At 37.6% G+C, this 27,079-nt stretch overlaps 1 protein-coding gene across 3 annotated transcripts in view; it reads left to right on the top strand.

Moving 5' to 3' along the window:
• Positions 1 to 27,079, top strand: part of PIK3C2G (phosphatidylinositol-4-phosphate 3-kinase catalytic subunit type 2 gamma) — a 646,925-nt gene that overhangs the window by 317,860 nt on the left and 301,986 nt on the right. For all 3 annotated transcript variants that reach the window (XM_058282853.2, XM_071210197.1, XM_071210198.1), the window contains 3 exons: positions 9,524 to 9,626; positions 15,305 to 15,375; positions 18,312 to 18,375. In XM_058282853.2, coding sequence (XP_058138836.1) covers positions 9,524 to 9,626; positions 15,305 to 15,375; positions 18,312 to 18,375 — 238 coding nt within the window. The remainder of the gene's footprint in view (positions 1 to 9,523; positions 9,627 to 15,304; positions 15,376 to 18,311; positions 18,376 to 27,079) is intronic.

Genomic DNA, 27,079 nt, shown 5'->3' on the forward strand with positions numbered 1-27,079 from the left:
ACATATTTGTACTCCAAAACCTCTAAAGATAAATACAGTAGGAAAAACACCAAAAAAAACTCTATTTTCAAGAAAGGAAAGAAAATAAGTTTAAAAGAAACAAATGTTTTTAACATAAAAATAACATAACAGAAGGCATCACTATGAATAGAACAGTTTAAATCTTCTAATTAAAGGGCACGGTCTCAGAAAATGAGTTTAAAGAAATCTACAGTGGTCACGGGAGTTGCTGAGGACAGGGAGAGGGAAGAAGAGAAGTGACATAGGGGCATTTTCAGGACTTGGAGCTGTCCTGAATAATATTGCAGGGACAGACGCAGGACATTATATAACTCACTGAATGGACTGGGGGAGAGTGTAAACTGTAATGTATAATATAAACTATAATCCATGCAGTGTAGCAGTGCTCCAAAGTGTATTCATCAAATTCAGTGAATGTGCCACACTGATGAAAGAGATTGTTGATGTAGGAGGAAGGAAAGGTGGGGAATGGGGTATATGGAAACCTCTTATATTTTTTAATGTAACATTTGTGTGATCTATGTATCTTTTTTAAAAAATGACAATAAAAAAGGCAAAAAAAATACTACAATAGGCTAGAGAAATAGCTAAAGCATAATTTTTAAACAGAAATGTGTTTACCCACTTATTTCAGCAGATAAAGTAAGTGCAATAAACTCTAGCTAATTGTTATTCTGGAAAAAAGAGTGGAGGTATTTCTCTTATTTCTTTTAATTTGTAGAGTTTAATACAGTGTGACTGTTCACTGAAAACCTAGTACAACAATGTAACTTACAAAAAAAAAAAAAGGAAAAAATACCTCACAAAATCTGATAATTACCAAAAACCCAATGCATATCTCAACAAACACACATGCATGTGCACGTACACACATGTGGAGGCAAAGGTATGGGAAGAACTAGGAACTAGTTTTAGATGCTTCTTTCAGGTGGAGCATGTTACAGAGTAAGCCATTTGACAGGGAAAGGTCAGCTGTATCAATAATTTCTGAGTTAAAATTTAGGAAATTGAGGTGTCATCAAAGATTCAAGAATTAGTAAAGTATCATATTGCCAGATTTAGCAATTATAAATATAGGACCACCAGTTAAATTTAAACAATCAATTATCTTTTTAGTATATGTCTCAAATATTGCATGAGACACACTTATCCTAAAAAATTATTCATAGTTTATCTGAAATTCAAAATTAAATGAACACCTTGTATTTTATCTGGCAAACTTGGTAAGGGGTAACCATACAGGTGGGTGAAATAGAGGAAGTCAGTTCAAGAAAGTGGGCAATGGGTATCTGTGAGGCTGATTTCTTTGGACTGAGGTCCAGGGTCCATGGTCTTGCCCACAGATACATAAAGTTATTTCTACACTTTCAATCCTATTCTATTGGTCTCTGTGCTAACCTTATGCCAATACCACAAAGTTTTGTTACTGTAGCTTTGACCAAATTTCTTAAATATATTTTTTAAGATACTTAGATGACATAAACATTACATTAAAAAAATGTAGGAGATTCCAAATGCACCACTCCCTACCCCTCCCACACTTTCCCACATTAACAACATCCTTCATCAGTGTGGTACCTTTGCTACAATGGATGAACACATGTTGAAGCATTGCCACTAAGCATGGAAGATCTTTTCATTATAGTTTAAACTCTCTCCTGCACAATTTTGTAAGTTATGACAAGATATATAATGGTCTGTATCTGTCATTGCAATGTCATTCAGGACAATTCCAATATCCAAAAACAGCTATTTTTCCCTCTCCCTCACCTCAGAACCTTCTGTGACCATTGCCTCCAAAAGGTTTTTCCATTGCTAGAATTACAGTAAATCTATAGTAGAATAACAGTAAGTCTACTCTAGTCCATTGTTCATTCCCAGTCCTGAGGATTCAGGGATGATGATGTCCACTCACACCTCTAATTGAGAGGGAGTTTAGACCACCCCGTGGGGCAGATGGATGGGAGTATCTTGCTTGCAGTTATAGACTCTCTTTGTTCCTTGGGGTAGTCATTGTCCATCATCATTTCCTTGTTAGCTGTTCTGGGTGAGTCTAGTGAACTGAGAGTACATGTTGCAACTGCGTTGAGATTCAGGGCCTGACTCACACATGGAAAGCCCAAAGATTTAAGTATGTTGGACATACACCTATCAACTCTACTACTAACTATTGGTTCATAGAGAAGGGGCAGAAGAGCCATGTATAGGGAAACCACAACTGAGTCCAACTCTGTAACACTGGAGAGCATAAATTCCAAAGTAGGACCCACTGTCAGGGTGACAAATTTCAGAGCCATCAGCCTTGTCTATAGTGTCTGGATGTCTCCAGAGCCTTCAGGAACCCTACTATGTGAGGCAATATTTACCATGGCAGTCAATGAGAACCTGCTGAGATGTTCATAAGTGTAACCTCTGGAATGACCTCCCGACCCACTTTGAAGTCTGTTAGCCATATTTGTCTTTACCCGTTTTCCCTTTTGGTCAAGGTCTTTTTCCAGTTGTATTGCTAATTGGTGCATGGTAGTAATCCTTGGTGCCAAGGAAGCTCATCCCCAGGAATCATGTCCCACGCTAGAGGGAAGGTTGTGCATTTATATGCTGATTTTAGCTTAGAGAAGCCGCCACATTTAACAAACAAGGAGGGTCCGCGGAGGTAACTCTTAGGCAACCTAAAATACCAGACTAAGTTTCCGTTTCAAAAGAAAAGGCTCGTAAGTACAGTCATCAGTATAAATGACCCATCAATGGCCCATTCTCCTTCAAAAGTCACTGCCCCTGTACTCAGGGGATTCTTGCTGTCCCATTAGAGAATGTAATGGAACTCCCCAGGTTGGGAATTGGATATTCTTTCAGTTATTGTGTGGATCTCCACCCACTGTGACAATGCCCCATGAACACTTGTACTCTCATATGGCTTGTAGGTATGCCCCAGGTGAACATTTCATATCTTTTTTCTTGCCTATGTGCTTGAGCAAGTACTTCTAACACTATGTTCATTTAATGTTTATTTAAGAGTGGGGACAGTGGGCATCCTTGTCTTGTTCCAGATCTTAGAGAGGAAGCTTTTAGAATTTCACCATTGATTATGAGGTTAACTGTGGGTTTTTCATATATACCCATTATGATGTTGAGGAAATTTCCTTGTTATCTTTTGAAGTGTTTTTATAAAGAAAGAGTGCTGCATTTTTTATTTTGTCAAGTGCTTTTTCTGCATCTATGGAGATGATCATGTGATTTTTTTTTTCAATCTGTTTATGTGGTGTATTACATTGATTGATTATCTTACGTCAAACCATCCTTGCATACCTGAGATGAAACCCACTTGGTCATGGTTATAATTTGTTTGATGTGTCATTGAATATGATTAGCAAGTATTTTATTGAGGAATTTAGCATCTAGGTTCATTAGAGAGATTGGTGTATAGTTTTCCTTTCTCATGGAATCTTTATTTGACTTGGTATTGAGCAATATAGAATGAATTAAGCAATGTTCCCTCCACTTCTGTTTTTTGGAAGAGTTTAAGCAGGATTGGTGTTAGTTCTTTCTGAAATGCTTGGCAGAATTTACCAGTGAAGCAGTCTGGTCCTGGGCTCTTCTTAGATGAGAGGTTTTTGATGACTAATTTAATCCCATTACTTGTGATTGGTCTGTTGAGTTCATCCATTTCTTCTTTTGTCAATGTAGGCTGCTTGTGTGTTTCTAGGAATTTGTCCATTTCCTCTAAATTATCTGTCTTATTGGCATACAGTTTTTCAAAGTATTCTCTTATGAAACTATTTCTGTGGGGTTAGTGGTGATATCACCTTCTTCATTTCTTATTTAATATATCTTCTCTCTTTTGTTCTTTGTTAGTCTATCTAAGGGTTTATCAGTTTTATTTATCTTGGTTAGTTTTTTTCTAATGCTTTCTTATTTTCAAATTCATATGCTGATTAGGTGCTTGTCCCTGGCCCCTCCCTAATCTAATTGCTTTCTCTCCCTGGGCAACTGGGTGTGACAGCCTGCCTGAACAGATCCCACCACCCCCCGCCCATCCCCCCCATTCCCCATCAGATCAGATACTTTCTGAGATTCAAAGGGAGCTCAGCTGGCCAAACTCAATGCAAAGAAGCCACTTTCTACCCTCTGCCAGACCCCTCTTCCTCCCAGCGAACTACCCCTTCTAGTCTGTTGGCAGCTGTGAGCTAGGAGCACTGAGGTTACTTGCCCTGAGGAAAGGGTATATGTACTGTTTCCAGTCATAGGGGCAAGCAACTCACAGTTCTCCTTTGGCTGCTTTATCTTTCCAGTACCCTCCTAAATGACTCAGAGGACCTTCCTATTCTATATATATCCAAAGCAGCTCCTTTAGATAGGTCCCTGCCCTCTCTCAGCTTTTGTTTCATGAGAGGGTAAGACTCTACCTACCTGTTGTGCTTTGGTGCCATTTTCCTGGAAGTCCTTGTAATTTTTTAAATTAATTTATTGAAGTATATCACTCATACATAAACATACATAAACAATAAGTGTATAATAATAGTTGTGAACTTACAAAACAAACATATATAACATCATACAGGACTCTCATAACTCACCCTACCACCAATAACTTGCATTGTTATGAAACATTTTTAACTAATGATTAAAGAGCAACCTCAAAATATTACTACTAGCCAAAGTATTTTCCCCAACCAACAATATTATTATTATCTTTCTATCATTTATATATGAACATACATAAACAATAAGTGTATAGTAAAAGTTGTGAACTTACAAAGCAAACATGCATAACATCATACAGGGGTCCCATGCATCTACCCTCCACTAACAGCTTGCATTGTTGTGAGACGTTTGTTACAAATCATGAAAGAATATTGTCAAAATCTTACTATTAATCATAGTCCTTATCTTACATTTGGTGTATTTCCCCCCCAACCCACCATCAACACACCACACTGTGGTGGAACATTTGCTACAGATAAGACAATATCTTATTATTACCATGTCCATAGTGTACATTTGGCTCACATTTTCCATATTGCCTCATTATCAACACAGTACATCTTTCACATAGATGCAAGAATATTACATTATTACTGCTAAGCACAGTCCATAGGTCACTCCAGCTATATTTTTCCCATGCTTCTCCACATTCCCAACACCCTGCAGTAGTGATGTACATTTGCTCTAGCTCACAAAGGACACTCTTGCATCTGTACCATCAACCACAATTCTCATCCACCTCTTGGGTTACTGTGCTATTCAGTTCCTAGATTATTCTCTAGCATTCTGTCAATTGGCTTTTACATACCTAGAGCAACATTTTCTGCCACATCCCATTTATAAACTAGCTGTTACTCACTGTGTGTTACCATCCACTCTATACATTTCCACACTTTTACAGTAAAGCTAATTAAAACTTCTATATACATTAAACATCAGTGGTCCATCTCAGTCCTCCTCTTATCTCCTTTAAGAATCCACCACCTACCACCAAATCTTGAAGATATTTTCCTACAATTTCTTCTAGAAGTTTTATGGTTTTTGCTTTTATTTTTAGTTTTTTATCCATTTAGAGTTAATTTTTGGATAAGGTGTGAGATGGGGGTCCTCTTTTCTTCTTTTGGCTATGGATATCCAGTTCTTTCAGCACCATTTGTTGAATGGACTGCTCTGCCCGAGTTGTGTGGGTTTGACAGGCTAGTCAAAAAACTCTTCACCATACATGCGAGGGTCTGTTTCTGAACCATAAATTTGGTTCCATTGGTTTAGTGTGTCAGTCTTTATTCCATGCTGTTTTTACCACTATAGCTAGGTAATATGATTTAAAGTTTGGAGATGAGGGTTTGCTTTTTCTTTTTATGATGTTTCTGGCTATTCAGGACACCTTACCCTTCCAAATAAATTTGATGATAGTGTTTTCAATTCTTTTTTCTAATGCTGGTGGAATTTTTAATTGAGATTTAAAAATCTGTATATCAATTTGAGTAGAATTGACATCTTAATGATATATAGTCTTCCAATCCGTGAGCATGGGATGTTCTTCCAGTTATTTAGGCTTTTTTGATTTCTTTTAACATTGAGTTGCAGTTTTCTGAATACAAGTGCTTTACATCATTGGTTAAGTTTATTCCTGACTTTTGGAGTTTTATCTGTCATTTTATTTTCACCACTCTTTTGACACTTTTACTTACTTTTATGGATATAATCTTCATTTCTAGACTCTCTTCCAGGCCTTTCTCTCCTGTCTTTTCAGGCTCTAGCACACCCTTAGTATTTCCTTGAAAATCTGATCTCTTGCTTAGAAATTCTCTCCGTTTCTGTTTATCTGTGAATATTCTAATCTCACCCTCATTTTTGAAAGTCAGTCTTGCTGAATATAAGATTCTTGGCTGGAAGTTTTTCTCTTGCAGTTATCTTAAATATATCAGACCACTCTCTTCTTGCTTCCATGGTTTCTGGTGAGTAATCAGCACTTGATCTTATTGGACATCCCTTATATGTTACACATCACTTTTCTCTTGCTGTTCTCAGAATTCTCTCTTTGTCTTTGGAATTTGACAATCTGATGAGTATGCATCTTGGAGTTGGCCTATTCGGACTTTTTCAGATGGGGGTACATTGTGTTTCTTGGACACAGATATCTATGTCCTTTAATAGGGTTGGCAAATTACCATTATTTCTTCAAATATTCCTTCTTCCTCTTTTCCCTTCTCTTCTCCTTCTGGGATACCCATGACATGTATATTTGCATGCATTTTGCTGTCCTTTAGTTCCCTGAGACCTTGTTCAATTTTTTCCATTCTTTTCTTCATCTGTTCTTTTGTATGTTCACTTTCAGAGGCCATTTCTTCAAGCTCACCAATCATTTCTTCTGTCTCCTCAAATCTGCTATCATATGATTCCAATGTTTTTAAAATTTCATTTATTTTACCTTTCATTCCCATAAAATCTGCTGTTTTTCTATTTATGTTTTCAAATTCTTTGTGCTTATCCAATGTCTTCTTAATATCCTTAATCTCTTTAGTCATCTCATTGAATTTATTAAGGAGATATGTTTGAACATCTATGATTAGTTGTCTCAACTCCTTTATGCCATCTAGAGGCTTATCTTGTTCCCTTAACTGGACCATAGCTTCCTGTTTCTTTGTGTGGATTGTAATTTTTTGTTGATGTCTTGGCATCTAGATTACTAAAGTATTTATTCTGGGTGCAGTTTTTCTCCTTATTTTAGGGCTTCCTATCCTTTCTCCCTTGCTGGTTGTGCAGTAGGAACCAAGGTGGTGCTATAAGCTGTGGAGGCTCAAGCTGCTATCATTGCATTAGGGACCAATGAAACTTCTTTCAACTTTCTCTTTTACCAGGGGTAGGGAGACAGTCACAGCTGTGTGGAATAATCCAAGTTGTACAGGGCTAGACTGCAGTTATCCAAAGATATTGATGAATCTTCATGCCACTTTCTCCCCTGCCTGGGGCAGGGATGGAGCTGCGGGTGTGGGCAGTAATCTATGCAATGCAGGTCCAAGATTACTGCAGTTGCCCCAGTAGACTTTCGATTTTCAGTCTGTGCCAGCCAAAGGTACCTGCAGTTACCTGGATAGGCTGGTGCAGGGCCCACCAGCCTCTTCCCTGCCAGGGTGGGGCTGAAGTCTAGGCTAGGGCTGCAGGCTGATCTGGGTGAAAGAAACTGTTTCCTACCATCACTGTGATTTTCGGTCAACCAGACTTCCCCTCATGCTGGGGGTGGAGTCAAAATGGCAGCCACCAGCCTCTTTCCAACTTGGGCATATTTATATCCCAGCTCTTCCCAGGGTTGTGTCTTGGGCAGTCGCGTCTACTAATCAGTAGCCGAAAAGGGTAGTCAACCATCTCCTCCTCCCCTGTTTTTGGGAAATGGAGCTTCTAATTCCAGCCACAGAATACCTCCTGAATCACTGGCCTCGACGGCTTGGCCAGTAATTTTCTGGGGAGTCTGGCACAGGTCCCTGCAGCTTCCTCCCCACTGGAGGTGGCACTGGGGCCTAGGCCAGAGTGGCAATCTGAATGGATGGAAAGGAGCTGATCTTCACCAGCACTGGGGTTTTCAGTCCACCTCACTTCCCCTTGTGCCAGGCATGGAGCTAAGATGGCAGCTCCTGGCCCCTTTCTGACTTGGACAGGCTCAAACTTTAGCTTGTTCTCAGGATTATACTTTAGCCCGCTGAATTTCCTCATCAGTAACTGAAGTTGGTGCCCAACCATTTCTTCCTTCCCTGTTTTGGGGAAGTGGAGCTTTCAATTCCAGCTGCAGGACAGCTCTTGAGGCAGTTTGTGCCTCCAGTGGAGATGAGCACTGGCCTCTGGGGTGTGGAGCACTCTACTTATGAATCTTCTCTGCAGATGGGCAGCCTCCTCCTTCCATTCCTTCAAGGATGTTGCAGGATGCTTTTCTGGTCTCTAGGAGCCCCAAACAGGTGCTTCAGCTAGTGGGAGCTGACTCTAGGAACATCTTACTCTGCTGCCATCTTGCTGGTTGATCCCTTGTACTAATTTTTGAAATCAGAAAGTGTGAGTCCTTCAACTTTGTTCTTTACCCAAATTTTAATATAATATATATTTCTCCTGCAATTCTTTGTATTTTAATCAAGGTTCTTAAACAAAGTAAATTAACATAATTTAACCTTTAGTTAATGACTCAGAGTCACCAAGATATCAAAATTTAAAGCTATTTTGAGAAAGGACCATGTAATAAAAGCCCTTCATTTCACAGAGGAGGAGTTAGATTGTATTTAAAATCATATGTTTCCGAACAGTAAATTACTGTGCTCAGCATTTAATTTCTGCTCCACAAAAGGAAAAGGGGGGGGGGGGGGAGGAGGGATGGAGGGAGAAGGGAGGAAGGAAGGAAGGAAAGAAGGAAGGAAGCCTGGCTATAATTATGCCAGTAGAAATTTCTGAACTATGTAGGAATGTTTTTTTATGTTCAGTTTGTCAACCAGTTCCAAAGATGAATTATGTTGCATATCATAGATAGTTTAATCAGCCTCCTAAGGTCATGGAGCTAATAAATCTGTCTTGAAAGCTCATGATAGTTCCTTTACACCGTTCTGCTGCCTTTTTACAATGGTCCCCCCATAGACTCTGCGATATCAATTAGACCTCCCAGAAGCATGTTGTTCTCAGCTTTGATTTGGCTGGATAAAACTAAGTCTGAATATATAAAATATCCCTTTTTTGTTATTTATCATGACCATTCTAAAGTTATCTAATTAGTTTCTAACATTAATTGAAAATAATTACAATATGTTGTCATTTAAAAAATTAATATAATGGGAGGTTCTGTAAGATATATATGTGTGTATATATTATATGTAATATATATACATATTTTTCATATATATATTTACACACACACCGAGGGAAAAAATTCAGTTTACTTTTTCCAGACAAAGTTTCAAAAATAAAAGAAAATCAACTCAGACAGGAAAACACACACTTGGGGGTATTATGGAAAGAAATGACTGTGTTCATATTTTCTCTTCAGTGATTACTGTTTGGGGAGCCACAGGATGTTTCAGAAAGATAAAACTGTTACTCTACTTCATCTGCAGAAGAACAGGGAAGCTACAGGAAAGTTATCTCGAAAGGTAACTTGGTTTCAATTAACATACTGATATGATCTTTATGGATTGTTGCCGCTTTGGAATTATAAGATTTATGAATACATGCTCATTGGAAATGAAATATTTTTCTGAATGCCTGTTAACAATCTGGACTGAAGTAATTACGTGAACACATTGGCACAACCTCAGAATAACAGATTAATTGGTCTTTTTGAAATATGGTATGTGAGAAACTTATTCAGGCCATCATATTCGTACTATCCATGTATCCATTTGGAAATGAATAGAATTTAGAAAACCGTTAAGGCAAAACCATTGAAGGGAGAAAAATAATGCAACTCTTATTCTATTTGAGGACTGTTTTTGTCTGTGTCATCACAGATTAAATCAGGACAGATAAATATTCGGAATATATATAATAAAACTACCTAGAGAGAGATTACTTTATATTAATGACACTTTTTCATGCTGTTAAATAGGAATTTGCTTCCCCGTATGATGTCTTGAGTTGCTTCCAACATAAATTGCACAGTATGCAGTGAACTTTGATATTTTGGCAGTTTTTAATCTGTAGAATCTTCCAATTACCTGCTTTAAGCAAAAAACCTCTCTAACCTTTCGTTTGTATTAGATAACAGATTTCCAGTACGTGATTTTCTTTTTTTTCCTAGTCTGAGATGTTTTATGATTAGAAATGTCAGGTATTGCATTAAGTTTCAATACATCTATTTGGAATATAGCATAATGAAGCCTAAAGCGAATTGTTTAGAAATGTCTTTTGAATTTGGTACCCAACTTGCCTGGTTTTGACAGCTCTAGAGTTGTGCATCTGAAATCTCCACAAAGAAATATTATAAAGTAAAACTAATTCCCTCAATATTAATAAACCTAAGATACATATAATTGTCCTCAGTGTTGATGAATGAACTAAAATCTTCATGTTTCATTGCAACATGGGGGACGAAGAGAGAATGTATGATTCTAAATTCAATTTTGATTTAGTAGCTGCTTGTTACTTAGGGAAAAAAAGCTTATTTCATTGGCAGTAATTTACAAATTACTAACATTTCAGTCTCATGTATATTAAGGTTTACTTTTAAATCCATATAATTTCATTACTCTGAGATGATATTTATTGAGCATACAATTTATGTCTTGGACTTTAATATTGTTATAACATTTAATCTTCACAAAAATTCTATGGGGTAAATACTACCAAAATTAAGGAGACTTAATCACAGAGAAGTTCCATTACATTTCCAAAGTTATAATCATAGAACTGGCAGGAAGAGGAGCTTGGATTTGAGTCTAGTTGGTGCTCTAGAGTCTATACCTTATGCTACCAATGTATGTGACAAATATGCTTAGAATTTATGGGCTACTCCCAGAGGTTTTGGATGTGAATTTGGATTAATCTGTCAAATTATATATATATCCACACACCCAGCTGTATCCACATACCCATCCCAAATTCTAACATGAGAGGTGTTTAATGATAACTAACCATATTAAGCATATATATATTAGGACCAGGCTTTGTTCTTGGTGCTTTATGTGTATTTCAATATGCCTGAGTAGAAAAGTGATAATTATTATTATTTTCCTATTTTATAGAAATAACAGTACTGAAAGTCAAGAGATTAAATGGCCCAGGGTCTTATAGCTGGTAGGGGAGATGGGATTTGAGTTAAGCTAGCCTGATCAGAGAGCTCACTATATTTTAATGTCAGCAAATGCAGTATCTTTGGGTGTTTGTTTTCTTCACCATTGTCATCATGTCCAGGGACAAGCTAGTATTAGGGTTCTCCAGAGACAAAGAATCAACCAGGTATATATAAATTAATATTAAGAGATTTCTTATAGGAATTGGCTCACACCATGGGAATTGGCAAGTCCAAATTCCATAGGGCAAGGCTCAAGTTGAAAACCCTATGGAGTTGAATTTGAATTCCCCAGGAGAAATCACAATTTGGAAATTTTGATGAAAATGAAGTTGTATTCCCCAGTAGAAGCTGGCTTGATGAAGTAGAGACAGAAATTCTTCTTTCTGACTTCTGAAATCCTCAGTTCTAGCTTTCAGGCCTTGAACTAATTGTAATGACGAGACTCCCCTCATTGCTGAAGGCAGTCTCCTTTGTTGATTGTAGATGCAATCAGCCTAGAAGTAATCAACTAACTATAGATGGAGATCCATCTATGAAATTCCCTCACAGTAACAATGAGGCCACAGCTTGCTTGACTAAACATCTGGATACCATAATCTAACCAAGTTGACAGATGAATTTAGCCTTCATAAGCATATCATTATCTCTGGGTTTATAGTGTATACTTGTCACCAAAATTCCCTGTTTTTATGTGTCACTTGGATTGTACAAGAAATTAAGTTACATTGTTCTTTTGTATACTTCATAGTTCTACTCATAAACATTTACCTTCTACAGTAAATATTACTACCTTTTGACCAATTCAACAAGTTGTCGAGCTTTTCTCATCCATAACTTTCTCTGGTACCAACACATCATTTAAAAACTGATAACATGCCTAATGGCATAGGTTTTTGTATATCTTCCATTCACACAGTAAGTATTTACTACATAATTGCTGTGTACTAAACCCTGAACTGATGTAGTAATGGAATAGTGAACAAAGTCAGCAAGATCTCAGTCCTCAGGGAACTTATTGTCCAGGAAAATTAACACTCTCTGACTTTGTATCTCCATTTCCCCAAACCCCAACTCTTTCAAGAATTTTTACATAATATTGCAAGGGAGAAGACATTACATTTTATTAAAATCTTTGAGAGTTTAGTTCTAGATACTATGCTAAATATTTTATTTTTTTATTTTTTAAGATACTCAGATGACATAAATGTACATAAAAAATAAAGGGGATTCCCCACACCTCCCACATTTTCCCACATTAACATCTTTCATTAGTGTGGTACATTCATTGCAATTGATGAATACATTTTGGAGCATTGCCACTAGGCATGGATTAAAGTTTACATTGTAGTTTACACTCTCTCCCACGCAATTCTGTAGGGTATGACAAGATATATGATGGCCTGCATCAGTCATTGCAATGTCATTCAGGACAATTCCCAAGTCCCGAAAATGTCCTCATATTACAACTATTTTTCTATCTCCTTTACCTTCAGAACCTCCAGTGGCCACTGCCTCTCCAACACCAATATAATTTCTTCCATTGTTAGAATCACAGTAAGTCTATAGTAGGATATCAGTAAGTCTACTTTAGTCCGTAGTTCATTCCCAATCCTGAGGATTCTGCGATGGTAATGCACATTCCACTCTAATTGAGAGGGGGCTTCATTCCCATAGGGCTGATGGGTGGGGCTCTCTTGCTTGCAGTTGTAGACTCTCTTGGTTCCTTGGTATGGTAGTTGTCCATCATCACCCCCTTATTAGTTGTCCTGGGTGAGACCAATGGCCAGCCAGGCAGTTTTATTTTTTTTTCTTTATTTATTTTTTTAATATTACGATCAAAAACTATGAGGTCCCCACATACCCCCCACCCCCTTCCCCCCACCCCTCCCCCCACAACCACAACCTCCTCCATCATCACGAGACACCCATTGCATTTGGTGAATACATCTCTGAACACCACTGCACCTCATGGTCAATGGTCCACACCATAGCCCACACTCTCCCACATTCCACCCAGTGGTCCATGGGAGGACACACAGCGTCTGGTAACTGTCCCTGCAGCATCACCCAGGACAACTCCAAGTACCGAAAACGCCTCCACATCTCAGCTCCTCCTCCCACTCCCTACCCCTAGCAGCCACCATGGCCACCCTCTCCACACCAATGCCACATTTTCTTCGATTACTAATCACAATAGTTCATGAATAGATTATCAGTAAGTCCACTCCAATCCACACTCTATTCCTCCATCCTGTGGACCTTGGAATGGTTGCGTCCACTCCACATCTATATCAAGAGGGGACTTAGATTCCACATGGATGCTGGATGCAATCCTCCTGCTTTCAGCCGTAAGCTCTCTTGGTTCCATGGTGTGGTGGTTGACCTTCTTCAATTCCATGTTAGCTGAGTGGGGTAAGTCCCAGCAAACCAGAGTGTAGGAGCTGAAGTCTGCTGAGGCTCAGGGCCTGGCTATCACAAGGTCAGTCTAGAGACTCAGGTTCCCTGGGTATACATCAAACCCCAGCACCAACCACAGTTCCGGTAAAAGCAACAGGAGAGGCCCGTGAACAAAGATCATATCCGAGTCCAGCTCCATCACACAGAAACACAAACTCCAAAGTAGGGCCAACTGACATGGCACCAAACTCCATTTGCCATGACCATAGAACCTGTGGGTCTCTGTAGCCCTCAGAAGAACCAATACCTGGGGTTGTATCTACTTTATCTGTCTCTAACAGGCAGTTTTAAAAACAGATTGTGAGAGTGCTACCCCACAAGATTACCTCGGGCCAGGTAATATTGCATTTCTTGGCCTTCCAACTTGTCACCACCAGGTGGTGAAATGGGCAAATTCTCATGTTGTGCATTGCCTTCTCTACATACTCTGAAAGGGTTTTCATGAAGAGCTATTCAAAAGAGCTGATGAAGAGTTAAGGAGTATGTGTATGTGTGTGTGCGCGCACATGTGTGAAAATGCATGTGGATCATAGGACTGATACTTTAAGATGTGTAGTTCCTGTTCACTCATCTCTGGAGATAACACCATCTGACAACTCTTAGTGTTTATACCTATCAGTATAAACTTATCAGTTGTCATTCATTAGCACAGTTTAACATATGTGAAATGGAAAGCTCTCTTCCCCCAAAGTCTTGTTGACTAGCTACATTGAAACTGAAAAATGGAAGACGTTATTATGCATCTGCCTACAGATCTAGCAAACTGTTCAGTCTTACACTGCTATGGCATCTGTGGCCTTAGTGTTAAAAAAAAAAAATTTAAGAAGTGCATGTATGTGGGGTAGCAGATTTGGCTCAACTGATAGAGCATCTGCCGACCACATGGGAGGTCCAGGGTTCAAACCCAGGGCCTCGTGACCCAGGAGGTGAGCTGACCCATGCGCAGTGCTGATGCATGCAAGGAGTGCCGTGCCAGGCAGGGGTATCCCCACATAGGGGAGCCCCATGCGCAAGGAGTGTACCCTGTAAGGAGAGCCGCCCAGCATGAGAAAAGTGCAGCCTGCCCAGGAGTGGCACCGCACACATGGAGAGCTGACACAGCAAGATGACACAACAAAAAGAGACACAGATTCCCGGTGCTGCTGACAAGAATACAAGTGGACACAGAAGAACAGACAGCAAATGGACACAGAGAGCAGACAATGAAGGGGGTAAAGGGAAGAGAAATAAATAAATAAATAATCTTTTAAAAAAAAACAAAAAAGTGCATGTGCATAGACAGAACTGATGCTTCAAATATTGTCTTTCCTGTTAGGAAAAATTTATGTTTCACCTTGGCGATGGCAAGCTGGTGTTGTCCTTCAAGTTTATCCTCACCAGAGTTCAGCTATTTTATTTTTGAAACGAATGCTTCCACATATAAGGATAGCCTTGTAAGGTGTTTAAGAGAAAGTATAACACTGATGAATGATGGTTATCAAAAAAAGTAAAAAAAATGACTGCAGGAAGTTACAGAACTGTTTTTATCTGGCACTTATTCCCATTCACTCTATAAATATTAATGTGTTCTGCTGTCTACAGTATGAAGATGACCACAGTCAGTTTTATCTGAACCAACTTCTAGAATATATGCATGTCTGGAAAGTATCCAGGTAAGACATTTTATTTCTGTTCTAAGACTACCTTCTGACTGAGTTCTCAAGTGTCAAATCACAATATTTTTCAGCTGATTGTAAAACTGTCTTTTCACGAGTACCATGAAAGCTGTAGTTTTAATAGATATATCCCTTTGGCAAATTCTGTTAATAACTATCTATTCTTCACAGCTATTCAGATACGTTTGAAGAGCTGCTAACACCTTCCAGAACAATCCAACATTCATTTTAAAATAACTCTGCTACTGGTTATTACATTTTCAATATTTTTTTTCTTTTTCATTTTGTGAATTTGGATATGTGTGTACTACTAAGCATTTTGTATAATTGAATTTGCATACTTTGAAAGTCACCATCTCCTGTTTTGCATTCCTTTCTAGAACTCCCTGAGAATAACTGGTATGTCATAAACAGAGGAGTATGATTTGAAATTGGAAAAATCAAGTGACAGCAAATGAACATATCCTAATTGATTCCCATCTTTAAATGCCTACATGTATACATTACCTGAAAGATTAGAACTATTAGGAATATAAACCAGAAGGTATCAGTGCCACACTTTGGATTCATCTGGAATTAAAGTTATCCTAAGCTGAACCAACCAAAAAAAAAACAAAGAAGGATTATACGTTGTAAATCTCTAAAGCAAAGCTTGATATAAAAAATAGGAGTTAAAATTTTTAGGAATATTAATAATAGTGATCACTTCTTGGATCTTATTATGCATTTTGCATATATTAGCTCATCTAATTCTAATTCTAAATAATATCTTACTTCAGACCAAGGAAACTGAAGTTCTGAAAGGTTAAATAGCTTGACCAAGACCACTCAGGCCTCTAGTGGCAGGACTAAAATCCAGGTCTGGCTGACATTTGCAATGGCCATATTCTGTCTTCCCATGTGCACCTCAATTTTTCTTGTCCCTGAAATATCCAGCCTCACACCATAAAGAACCAGAAAGGACTTTAGATGTAATCTAATCCAAATGTTCATTTTACAATGATTCACATATAAATTCTTTCCAAGACAGTATGTTAACAAAGCCTGATGTTTCCTTTTTTTCCAAAATAATTCTACCCAGGTAAAACCAAATTCTATGGAAAGGGAGAAATCCCTGGGGAGGCAGAGGACTGTTTTGAATTGGTTTGGTAGAAGGCTGTGCAGTGAAAGTGATTACGACTTGGGGCACAGAGTGGCAAGTGGAAGCTGGCCATGAGAAGATGGTTAGAGCTAGGCGACTTTCATTCTGTTCCTACCTTAGACCTGGGTGCCATCTTGCGGGAGTCTGTGGTGGCCCTGACCACTGAGGCAGATGACTACAGGGCTAAATCAGGGGCTAAATCAGGGCAGAGCTAAGTTTGTTGCTCTGAGAAGTAGAGGAATCTGGCCAGGACAGACTAGCCTCAGACTCTACTCTTCCAAACCCAAGGCGGTGGGCTGCAGTGTGGGGCTCACTTCTCCCTGTGCTGCTGCTCCTCTGTCAAGGAAACCCAGGAAAGTCTGAAAATTTGGTAGCCCCCATAAAGCTTCTTAATGCCATAGACACGACTAAAACCAAGTCCCAAAACAGTCAGTGCTTATTCCACTCCAGTTATATTCTCTCTTCCACTCCTTGTCTTTTCTCTAACATAATCTAGCAGAGGTCACTCCCTGGCCTTATAGAGGTCACTGTGGGCGTTTACTTTCTGGGCACATAATGCTATTCTACCTGCCCTCCTCAGGTCTCTTTGTGGCAGGGATTCTTAACCTTTTTGTTCCATGGACCCCTTTGTCAGGTGAAAACCATGGAGCCTTTACTAAGTCCACACTATACTGTGTATTATTTAATAAATATCACACCTGCACCAGTGCATCCACAAGAAAGTTTTTCTGAATTTAATTCAATCTCATAGACCCCTGGTTAAGAACCCCTGTTTTATGGTATCATTGAAAGATCAAGCAGATTGCAGGGAGCTTAGATTTCAGCTCCCTTCTGCTCCAACTCAACTACCTTACACAAGTTGGGCAAATCACATACTTCCCTAGTTCCTAGGAATTTTTCTATAAAATAGATACAATGCCTGATAACAGCAGCAGATGCACTTTTAAGGGTCTTTTCAGTATAAGGATCAGATTTTATGTTAAAGCACTCCCACTGTCCAAGTCTTCTGCTATTATTTTCCTGCCCCTCCATTGAGTTTTACATATTCTTTGTGTTTTGTGTCTGAACTGAGAGGTAGACTCAAACTAAAGTGATGTGGTAATAAAGGAAGAGAAGGCAGCAACTCTAAAATATATTGGTACATTTTTAGTGCTGTGTTTGGATTGTGTGTCTTATTATTCAATTTAGTACAGGAGTTTTCAGGAAAAAAGGGAAGATAAAGTCAATAATGGTTGTAAAAATAGTTTTGAACAGGGAAACCCAGAAGAATCTCTGCTCAAATCACATCTATCCCTCATAATCATAAATAAAGCTGGACAATAAGAGAAGCCTGGAAAGAAAAGCTCAGAGGTTTGGTGTCAGAGAAAATCTCATCTATTTAAATATATGCCGTTAATTCTGAACACAGTTCTCTACAAGGTTTTGCATATTTAACATTTCATGATGTTGAGGTTTGCAATTACTGCTTAGGAATCTCTTTGCAACTTACATTTTTAATTAAGTGTAGTTTGATATAATGATCAGTCTTTTTGAGCCTTGGTTAATTTGTCTCATGAAAAATTTCTTTTGAGTTTTAATGTTTTCAAATATGCTTGTAGTCAATCAAGTTACACAAACTTTATAAGGCACCCGACTGAAATGGCTTTTAAAATTGTGTCAACAGTAATCTTTTTTATACCATGCTTCCTATATAATTGTGGGCAAATAGAACTTGTGATAAATGTTTATGCTAAAGGTAGTAGTGGCAACGTTTTCCCACCCAATTTTAAATGAACTTTTTTTTTCTTTCCAGACAGTGCCTGTCAACAGTAATCAAAAAATATGATTTCCACCTAAAATACTTATTGAAAACTGAGGTAATAACTTTTGCTACGTCATCCATCAATTCAGTAAATGTTCAGTAATATTAAGCATCTACTATCATTCTAAAACTTTTCAAGACCCTTAAGGGACAAAGATAAATAAAGCAGGGAGTTTTCACTTGCGGGCTTTCTTTCCATCATGGCAAGGCAGACAAGCAAAAAGTTGCATGCAATTAAGTGTTAAAGCTGCAGTGAAAGACCTGTGTTTATACAGGATGCAAAAAGTTGTACCCATTTGAGCAGAATGTTGAAAAATGAGTACGTGTTTGCCAGATGGAGAAGAGGCCAGCGGAGAAAGGTATGGAAAAAGGTAACTTTCATGCAGAGAGCATCAAGAACAGAAACAAAGAGTTAGGGAACAATCTGGTATGATTAGGGAATTACGAACTTTGGAGGGCTACAATTAGGGTTTAAGGCAAGAGGCTGGAAAGAGACCAGGGAAGGGAGCAGACAAAGGCCAGGATCTTAAGGGGCCTTTTAAAAAGTTTTATTTATTTATTTTCAGTTGCAGTATATGATTCATACATGAACATACATAAACAATAAGCAATAAGCATATAATAAAAGTTGTGAAGTTACAAAATAAACATGCATAACATCATACAGGGGTCTCATACAGCACTGCTCCACCAACACCTTGCATTGTTATGAAACATTTGTTAAAAAGTATGCAAGAGTATCATCAAAATATTACTACTAACTATAGTCCATATCTTACATATGGTGTATTTTTCCCCCAATCTACCCTATTATTTTTTTAATATATTTTTATTGCAGAGGTTATGAACTGACAAACAATCATGCATATGTGTAGAATTTCTATAGCCCTTCACCAGTACACCTTCCTGGTACCCCTTCACCAGTACACCACTCCAGGGTGGAATATTTGTTACAGATTGTGAGATAATATCATCAGACCGTTACCACCAACCAGGGTCCGTAGCATACTTTTGGCCCACTTTTTCCATACTTTCCCATTATCAACACAGTACATCTTCGGCACTGATGCAAGATTGTTATAGTATTGCTATTAACCACAATCCATAGGTCACGCCAATTGTATTTTTCCCATGCCTCTGCACATTTCCACCACCCTGCACCAGTGATGTACATCTGCTCACAGAAGGACACTCTTGCATCTGTACTCTCAACCACAACTCTCCTCCACCTCTGGGTTCACTGTGTTATTCAGTCCCTAGATTATTCTCTTGCTTTCTTTCAAATGGCATTTACATTCCCAGACTACCCTTTCCAGCCACAATCCCATTTTCTTATGGACCTTTCATGGACCATTTTAATCATTTTCTAATTTATCAGCTGATGACATGGAACCAATATTCAGAGCAGTAGAATGACTGATGATAACTGTAGCATTTCATTAGCTTGAAGATATGATTAGGGCATGAGTTACAGCTCCTGCATAGAGATAGCTATGAGGGGACAGAGTTGTGACATGAAAATATGCAATTAACGTGATTTGATGAAAGACTATGTGCTTAAAGGAAAGGGATGTCTAGAATACCTCCAGATTTCTGGCTGCTGACTGTCTATAAAGGTGCATCACTTCACTAATAGGGAAAAGAGGAGAAGCTGCCTTGCTAGGGAAAGTGATGAATTCAGTCCAAGGCTACTGAGATTTGGGCAGCAATTGGGCATTCAAGTTTTGATCTCTAATAGGCAGATCATTTCTTACAGCTTATTGTTCCAAGGAAGGGCTAGCCTTCCATAGACGAAACATCAAATATATTACAACAAATTGAATGAGTCAGAGAATCTTTTTAAAACAAGTGAGGACTTGTTTTTTTCATTAAAAATTTGATATCTGGTATATATAAAAGCATACAGATAGTAACTATTACTATTATTAATGACCATTAAAGGGACTTGAAAAAAATAAATTATATTTCTTGATTAGGCACTGTAGCAGTTTGATATTATTTATGAATTCCAAAAAGAAATATTGGATTATGTTTGTAAACTGATCTTTTCCTCTGGGCATATTAGATTATATTGGATTCATAGGTTTATTTGATTAAGTAATTATGTAAACCTCTTGTGCCAGTAGGGCATTGAGTCCCTACCCTTTCGTGGGTAGGGACTCACAGATAAAAGGCATGGCAAAGGACAGAGTTAAGGGTTTATGAAGTTGGAGTTTTGATGTTGGAGTTTGATGCTGAAGCCTTAGGCTGGAGCCCCAGGAAGTAAACACACAGAGGAAAGAGAAACAAGACCCAGAAGAGAAGAACCCAGGAAGCCTGAACCATAGCAGCTGTTGGCAGCCATCTTGCTCTAACACATGAAAATAGACTTTGGTGAGGGAAGTAACTTATGCTTTATGGCCCGATATCTGTAAGCTCCTACCCCAAATAAATACCCTTTATAAAAGCCAACCAATTTCTGGCATTTGGCATCAGCACCTCTTTGGCTGACAAATACATGTACCAAGCTTACATATGACTTCCATATAGATATCTAAATACATGAAAATGTGACAAATATACTATTCATATTCCTTTCCAAAGTGTAACTCTCTCTCTCTAATTCTAGTTTTCTTTCCTTGAGCCTGGCTTGATCTGAAAGTTTAAAATGTTAATTGTGCAAAGAATCCATAATTAGATTGCCCTAAGTTTCATAAAAGTATCATAAACAGCATCCTCTCAGCTTGACGTTTTACTGTGGTGATAGCTAGTCTTTGAAATTTACAGGTACCCAGGACAACTTAAGATTTCATTTCTCAATCATTTGTGTCTCTTCTTTATGTATATACCTTCAAGGTTATGATAACCTACTTATGAATGAATGTTAGTTATTCAAATATGTCACTATAGCTTATAATCTTTTTCGCATACATGTACAAAAATAGTGAGAATCCATAACAGTTCTTAATTTCCAAATACAGAAATTTGATCATAATAGTCATACTTGAATCCTCTAATATTTCGACTTTGAAAGTAACCATTTTCTATTCATATTATGAAATTTTCCAATATGACCTGGAAGTGGGAAGAACACAAAAGAATACTGTCCTTGCACTATCACTAGCAAATAATGATCATCACTTACATCCAGATTATTTAGGAAATAACCCATAGTGTGTGCAATTTTTGAAATGAACTCTATCCCAAACAATGAGTTTTTTAAATGAGATTTTTCCTATGAAGCATCAATAGCAATCATCCGAGAAGTGAAGACAGACTGTGATAGTATCAATTCACAATTCTGCATGTTCTGTTTATTTGGCTGGTGCATTAAGTTGCATTTCATCAAAGTCCAAAACAGAATCAATTTGAAAAGTGATATTTTTAAAAGAACTTGGAGTATAACATGCAATTTTATAAAATAAAAAATGCAAGATGAATAAATATGGCATGAATATTATTGAATAATATGTATAATTTAAATTTCTAAATATTTTTTACCTCAGCATGATTTATTTTAGACTTATTTAAGATTAGACATCCTGCCTTTTTAAATGGCTAGTTTGCAGGCATTTTACATAGAAGTTTTCCATTGGAAAATTTCCCCCTTTTCTTATATTCCACTAAATCCCTAAAAGGTAAGAAATACTGTCTGTATTCCTTGTCTCTAACAATTCAGGCAATTAAATAATAGAAGAAAGACAAAAAGTTCTTTACAAAAACTATTTCTGAAATGCTCACTTCATGCAAATCACTTAGTTATTTACTCACTAAAACCAAGAGAAATGGAAGTCAAAACCATGCTCTGAACTTGCTCATGATCTAGTTGGAAAGAGAGCATTTTCACATAAAGAATATATATAAAGTATATATACAGAGCAAAATAGTATAAAAACAGATCTCAACATAGGTGTAAAAGTTGAAACTTCTGATTAAAAATTGTTCTTCCCTTGTGGGAAGAGCTGGTCCTCTGTATCACAGCTAAAGGTATTGGAGGCTGGCCTGAGCTCCTGACCTGATACTGACCACCATGCAACACCAAGTTTTGGTCAGGCCATTCCTGTCACTAACAGAAGCATCTTCTGCACACTCTGTCCAGAACAAGGAACTGCTTCAAAACAGAGAGGACCAGAGGGAATTGAATGAATCTAAGGGAATTGAACTGAGCTTAACAATAACAAAAATAAAAGAAACAATCATTTTCTCATTCGAGCCACACAACCATATGAGATGTGGTCTCCATGTCACAGATAAGAAACAAGACTCAGCCAATGTCACTGGGACTCAGTTAACCCAATGTTAGAAGTGAGTGGCAGGGAGTGGATGTGGCTCAAGTGGTTGAGTGCCTGCTTCCCACATGGGAGATCCTGGTACCTCCTAAAAAAAAATCAACAAAGAACAAGCAAACCAAATGAAAAAACCAACTCAAGGGAACCAATGTGGTTAAGTGGTTGAGCACCAGCTTCCCACATACAAGGTCCTGGGTTCAATCCCCAGCTTCTGGTACCTCAAAAATTTTTTTAATTAAATAGGAAGTAGGTGGTAAGACATCCCTCAAAAAACCTCCCCAGAGATTCAGCAAATTAATGGAAAATTTTGACTTGCTTAGAACTCTGGAGGATGGCTGAGATGAGAGGACTCCACAAACACTGAACTAAAGAAGAAGAAAAATATGTGGTAAGAAATTTCTGTCCTGGACTGCCAGTCTGCTTACCTCATTTGGTCCCATGCAATAATCTCAATCCCTTCCTGCTTACCTCATTTGGTCCCATGCAATAATCTCAATCCCTTCCACATCCCCATTGGGGACAGAGACTATAGTGCTAACCACAACAGTGTCTTGGAGCCCCATGCATATTCAGGAATGGAGAATAGAAAAAATTGTGCAGAGTCTCAGGGATTTGAATGACAACATGAAGCACAGAAACATACACGTCATGGGTGTCCCAGAAGGAGAAAAGAAGTGTAAAGGGGCAGAAAGGATATTTGATGAAATAATGGCTGAAAATTTCCCAACTCTTATGAAAGATTTCCAAGAAGCACAAAATACTCCAAACAGTATAAATCCTAATAGACCTACTCTGAGATATATACTAATCAGGATGTCAAATGCCAAAGATGAAGAGAGAATTCTGAAAGCAGCAGGAGAAAATTGATCCTTCACATACAAGGGATCCTCATTCTGACTAAGTATAAATTTCTCATCAGAAAGTGTGATGACAAGAAGGCAGTGGTATGTATATTTAAGATACTGAAAGAGAAAAACTGCCAGCCAAAAATTATTTGTCCAGCGAAACTGTCCTTCAAAAGTGATGGGCAGTTTAAAATATTCAAAGACAAACAGAAACTGAGAGTTCGTCAACAAGAGACCTCCCCTATAAGAATTACTAAAGGGAGTTCTGTAGGTTGAAAGGAAAAGACAGGAGAGTGGCTTGAAGTAGTGTGAAGAAATGAAGATTATCAGTAAAGGTAACTAGAGGGGTAAACGCAAAACCCAATATTAATAAAAGCTGGGTCAACCCCAGAAAGATCATGTTATTAAAGCTAATCTCTTCCTGTGGGTGTAAACCTAATATATGTGGGACTTTTGATTGGGTTACTTAAGTTAAGGCCATTTGCATTTGGTTACTTCAGTAAAGCATAGCCCAGGGTGAGTCTTAATCCTCTTACTGAAGTCCTTTATAAATGGTATGAATATGGAGAGAGGAAATCAGAGGAAGTCATAAACTGAAGGAATAAAACCCGGAAAAGAAAGGAGAACAGTTGATGCTGCCTTGTGTCTTGCCATATGACAAAGCAGTCCAAGATCGCTGGCAGCTGGTCTTCTGGGAGAAAGCACTGCCTGATGATGCCTTTATTTGGACATTTTCATGGCCTTAGACCTGGAAGCTTTTAAGTTAATCCCCATTATAAAAGCCAACCCATTCCTGGTATATTGCATTTCAGCAGCTTCACAACTAGAACATACAGCTATACCCCTTAATTCCTGTAACAGAATACAATTGAATAAGAGAGAGGCATAATTTATGAAAATGGCATGTAAAATATAAAGTGGTAAAATGGAGCAAAAACAACATGAAGGAGGGAAACAAGTATATGAGAACAGAGAATGAGCAAGCTATTGAAACTAATTTGGGATCTTTTCAAATTAGTAGGCTATAGATGTAGGTTGTGTAATATAAACCACAGGGTAAACACAAAGAAAACATAAACAGAAATGAGAAAGGGATTAGTCAGATACATTACAAAAAATAAGCCATACTGAAAAGGAGGTTGCAATAAAGGAAAAGAGACTATATATATATATATATATATATATATATATATATATATATATATATATATATGACATATAAGAACCAAAGGACAAAATGGCTGAAGTAAGTTCCAAGTATATAGTAGTAACACTGAATGTTAGTGGATTAACTCCCAATCAAAAGGCACAGGTTGGCAGAATGGATAAAAAGTCATGATCAAACTATACGATGTGTAAAAGAGGCTCACCTTAGAGCCAAAGTCACAAACAGGTTAAAAGTGAAATGTTGGGAAAAGATATTCCATACAAGTAGTAACAAAAAAAAAAAAAAAAAAAAAAAGCTGGGGTGCTTTATTAATATCAGGCAAAATAGACTTTACATCAAAAGCTATTATAAGAGATGAAGAAGGGCACTATATATTAATTAAAGGGGCATTTCACCAACAAGAAATAACAATCATAAATATTTATGAACCTACCTAAACACAGTACCCCAAAATATATGAGGCAAATAGTGGCTAACTTAAGGGAGAAATAGATACCTCTACAGTAAGAGTTAGAGACTTCAATACACCACTCTTATCAATAGGTAGGACATCTAGAAAGAAGATCAATACAGAAATAGAGAACTTGAATAACATGATTAATGAACTAGACCTAATAGACACACATATAACATTGCACCCCCAAACAGCAGGCTATACATTCTTCTCAAGTCCACATGGATCAAATAGGGTAGATCATATGTTGGGTCATAAAACAGATTTCAATTAATTTAAAAAGATTGAAATTATACAGGGCATTTTCTATGACTATAGTGAAATGAAGCTGGAACTCAATAACAGGTGGAGAACCGGGAAATCCACAAATATATGGAAGTTAAATAACGAAAACTTAAACAATCCGTGAGGCAAGGAGAAATTGTAAGGGAAATCCATAATATCTACTAATCCCAAAGCAAGCAGAAGGAAATAAATGACAAAGATTAGAGCAGAAGTAAATGAAATTGAAAAATAAAAAAAGATTAAAGAGAATTAACAAAACCAGAAGTTGCTTCTTTGAAAAGATCAATAAAGTTGACAAACCCTTAGCTCAGAAATGAGAGGGGACTTATTACTACTTACCCCACAGAAATATAAATGTTCATAAGAAAATATTAATAATATGAAAAACTGTATGCTAATAAATTAGAAGACATAGATGAAATGGACAAACTCCTAGAAACAAATGAATAACCTATACTGACTCTGAGTCTCTGAGTGAAGACCTTAACAGACCAATTATAAATAAAGAGATTGAATTAGTTATCAAAAACCTCCCAACAAAGACAAGTCCAGGACCAGATGGTGTCACAGATGAATTCTACCAATCATTTCCAAGAAGAATTAATACCCATCCTTCTTAAACACCTACAAAATATTGAAGAGGAGGGCCCACTATCTAAATCATTTTATGAAGTCAATATCACCTTAATACCAAAGCCAGATAAAGATATTATAAGTAAAGAATATTACAGAACAATTTCTCTTAGGAATATAGATGCAAAAATCTTCAACAAAATACTTGCAAACTGAATCCAACAGCAGCACATTAAAAGAATTATATACCATTATCAAGCGGGTATCCCAGATATGCAAGAGTGGGTCAACTCAAGAAAAACAATTAATGTAGTATACCACATTAACAAAACAAAGGGAAAAAACACTAAATCATCTTAATTGACTCAGAAAAAGGCATTTGACCAAACTCAGCATTCTTTCTTGATAAAAATCACGTATCTGATAAGGATCTAATATCCAGAATATATTAAGAAATACTCCAATTCAAGAATACAAAGACAAACATCCTAATTTTTAAAATGAACAAAAGACTTGAATAGCCATTTCTCCAAAGAGGATGTACAAATAGCTAAAAAGCACATGAAAAGATGCTTAACATCACTAGCTATTAGGGAAATGCAAATCAAAACCACAACAAGATATCATTTACCACCCACTTGAATGGCTACAATTAAAAGAACAGAAAATTACAAGTGTTGGAGAGGATGAGGAGAAATAGGAGCGCTCATCATTCTGGTGAGAATGTAAAATGGTGTAGCCACTGTGGAAGATAGTTTGGCAGCTCCTCAGGAAGCTAAATATAGAATTACCATATGACCCAGAAATCCTGCTACTAAGTATACAACCCAAATAATTGAATGCAGGGCCTTGAACAAATATTTGCACACCGATGTTCATAGCAGCATGATTCACAGTTGCCAAAAGATGGGAGTAACCCAAGCATCCATTAACAGATGAATGGAATATTATTCAGCCATAAAAAGGAATGAAGTCCCGATGCATATAATGACATGGATGAAGCTTGAGGATGTTGTGCCATGTAACATAAGCCAGACGCTGTAGGACAAATACTGTATGCTTTCGCTGATATGAACTAATTATAATAAGCAAACTCGTTGAGTTAGATTATAGAGTATAGGTGACCAGGGGATAGATTGGGGTTAGAGAATGAGGAATTGATGCTT

This window comes from Dasypus novemcinctus, chromosome 20 (assembly GCF_030445035.2).
Source record: "Dasypus novemcinctus isolate mDasNov1 chromosome 20, mDasNov1.1.hap2, whole genome shotgun sequence".
In the NCBI taxonomy this organism is placed as follows: domain Eukaryota; kingdom Metazoa; phylum Chordata; class Mammalia; order Cingulata; family Dasypodidae; genus Dasypus; species Dasypus novemcinctus.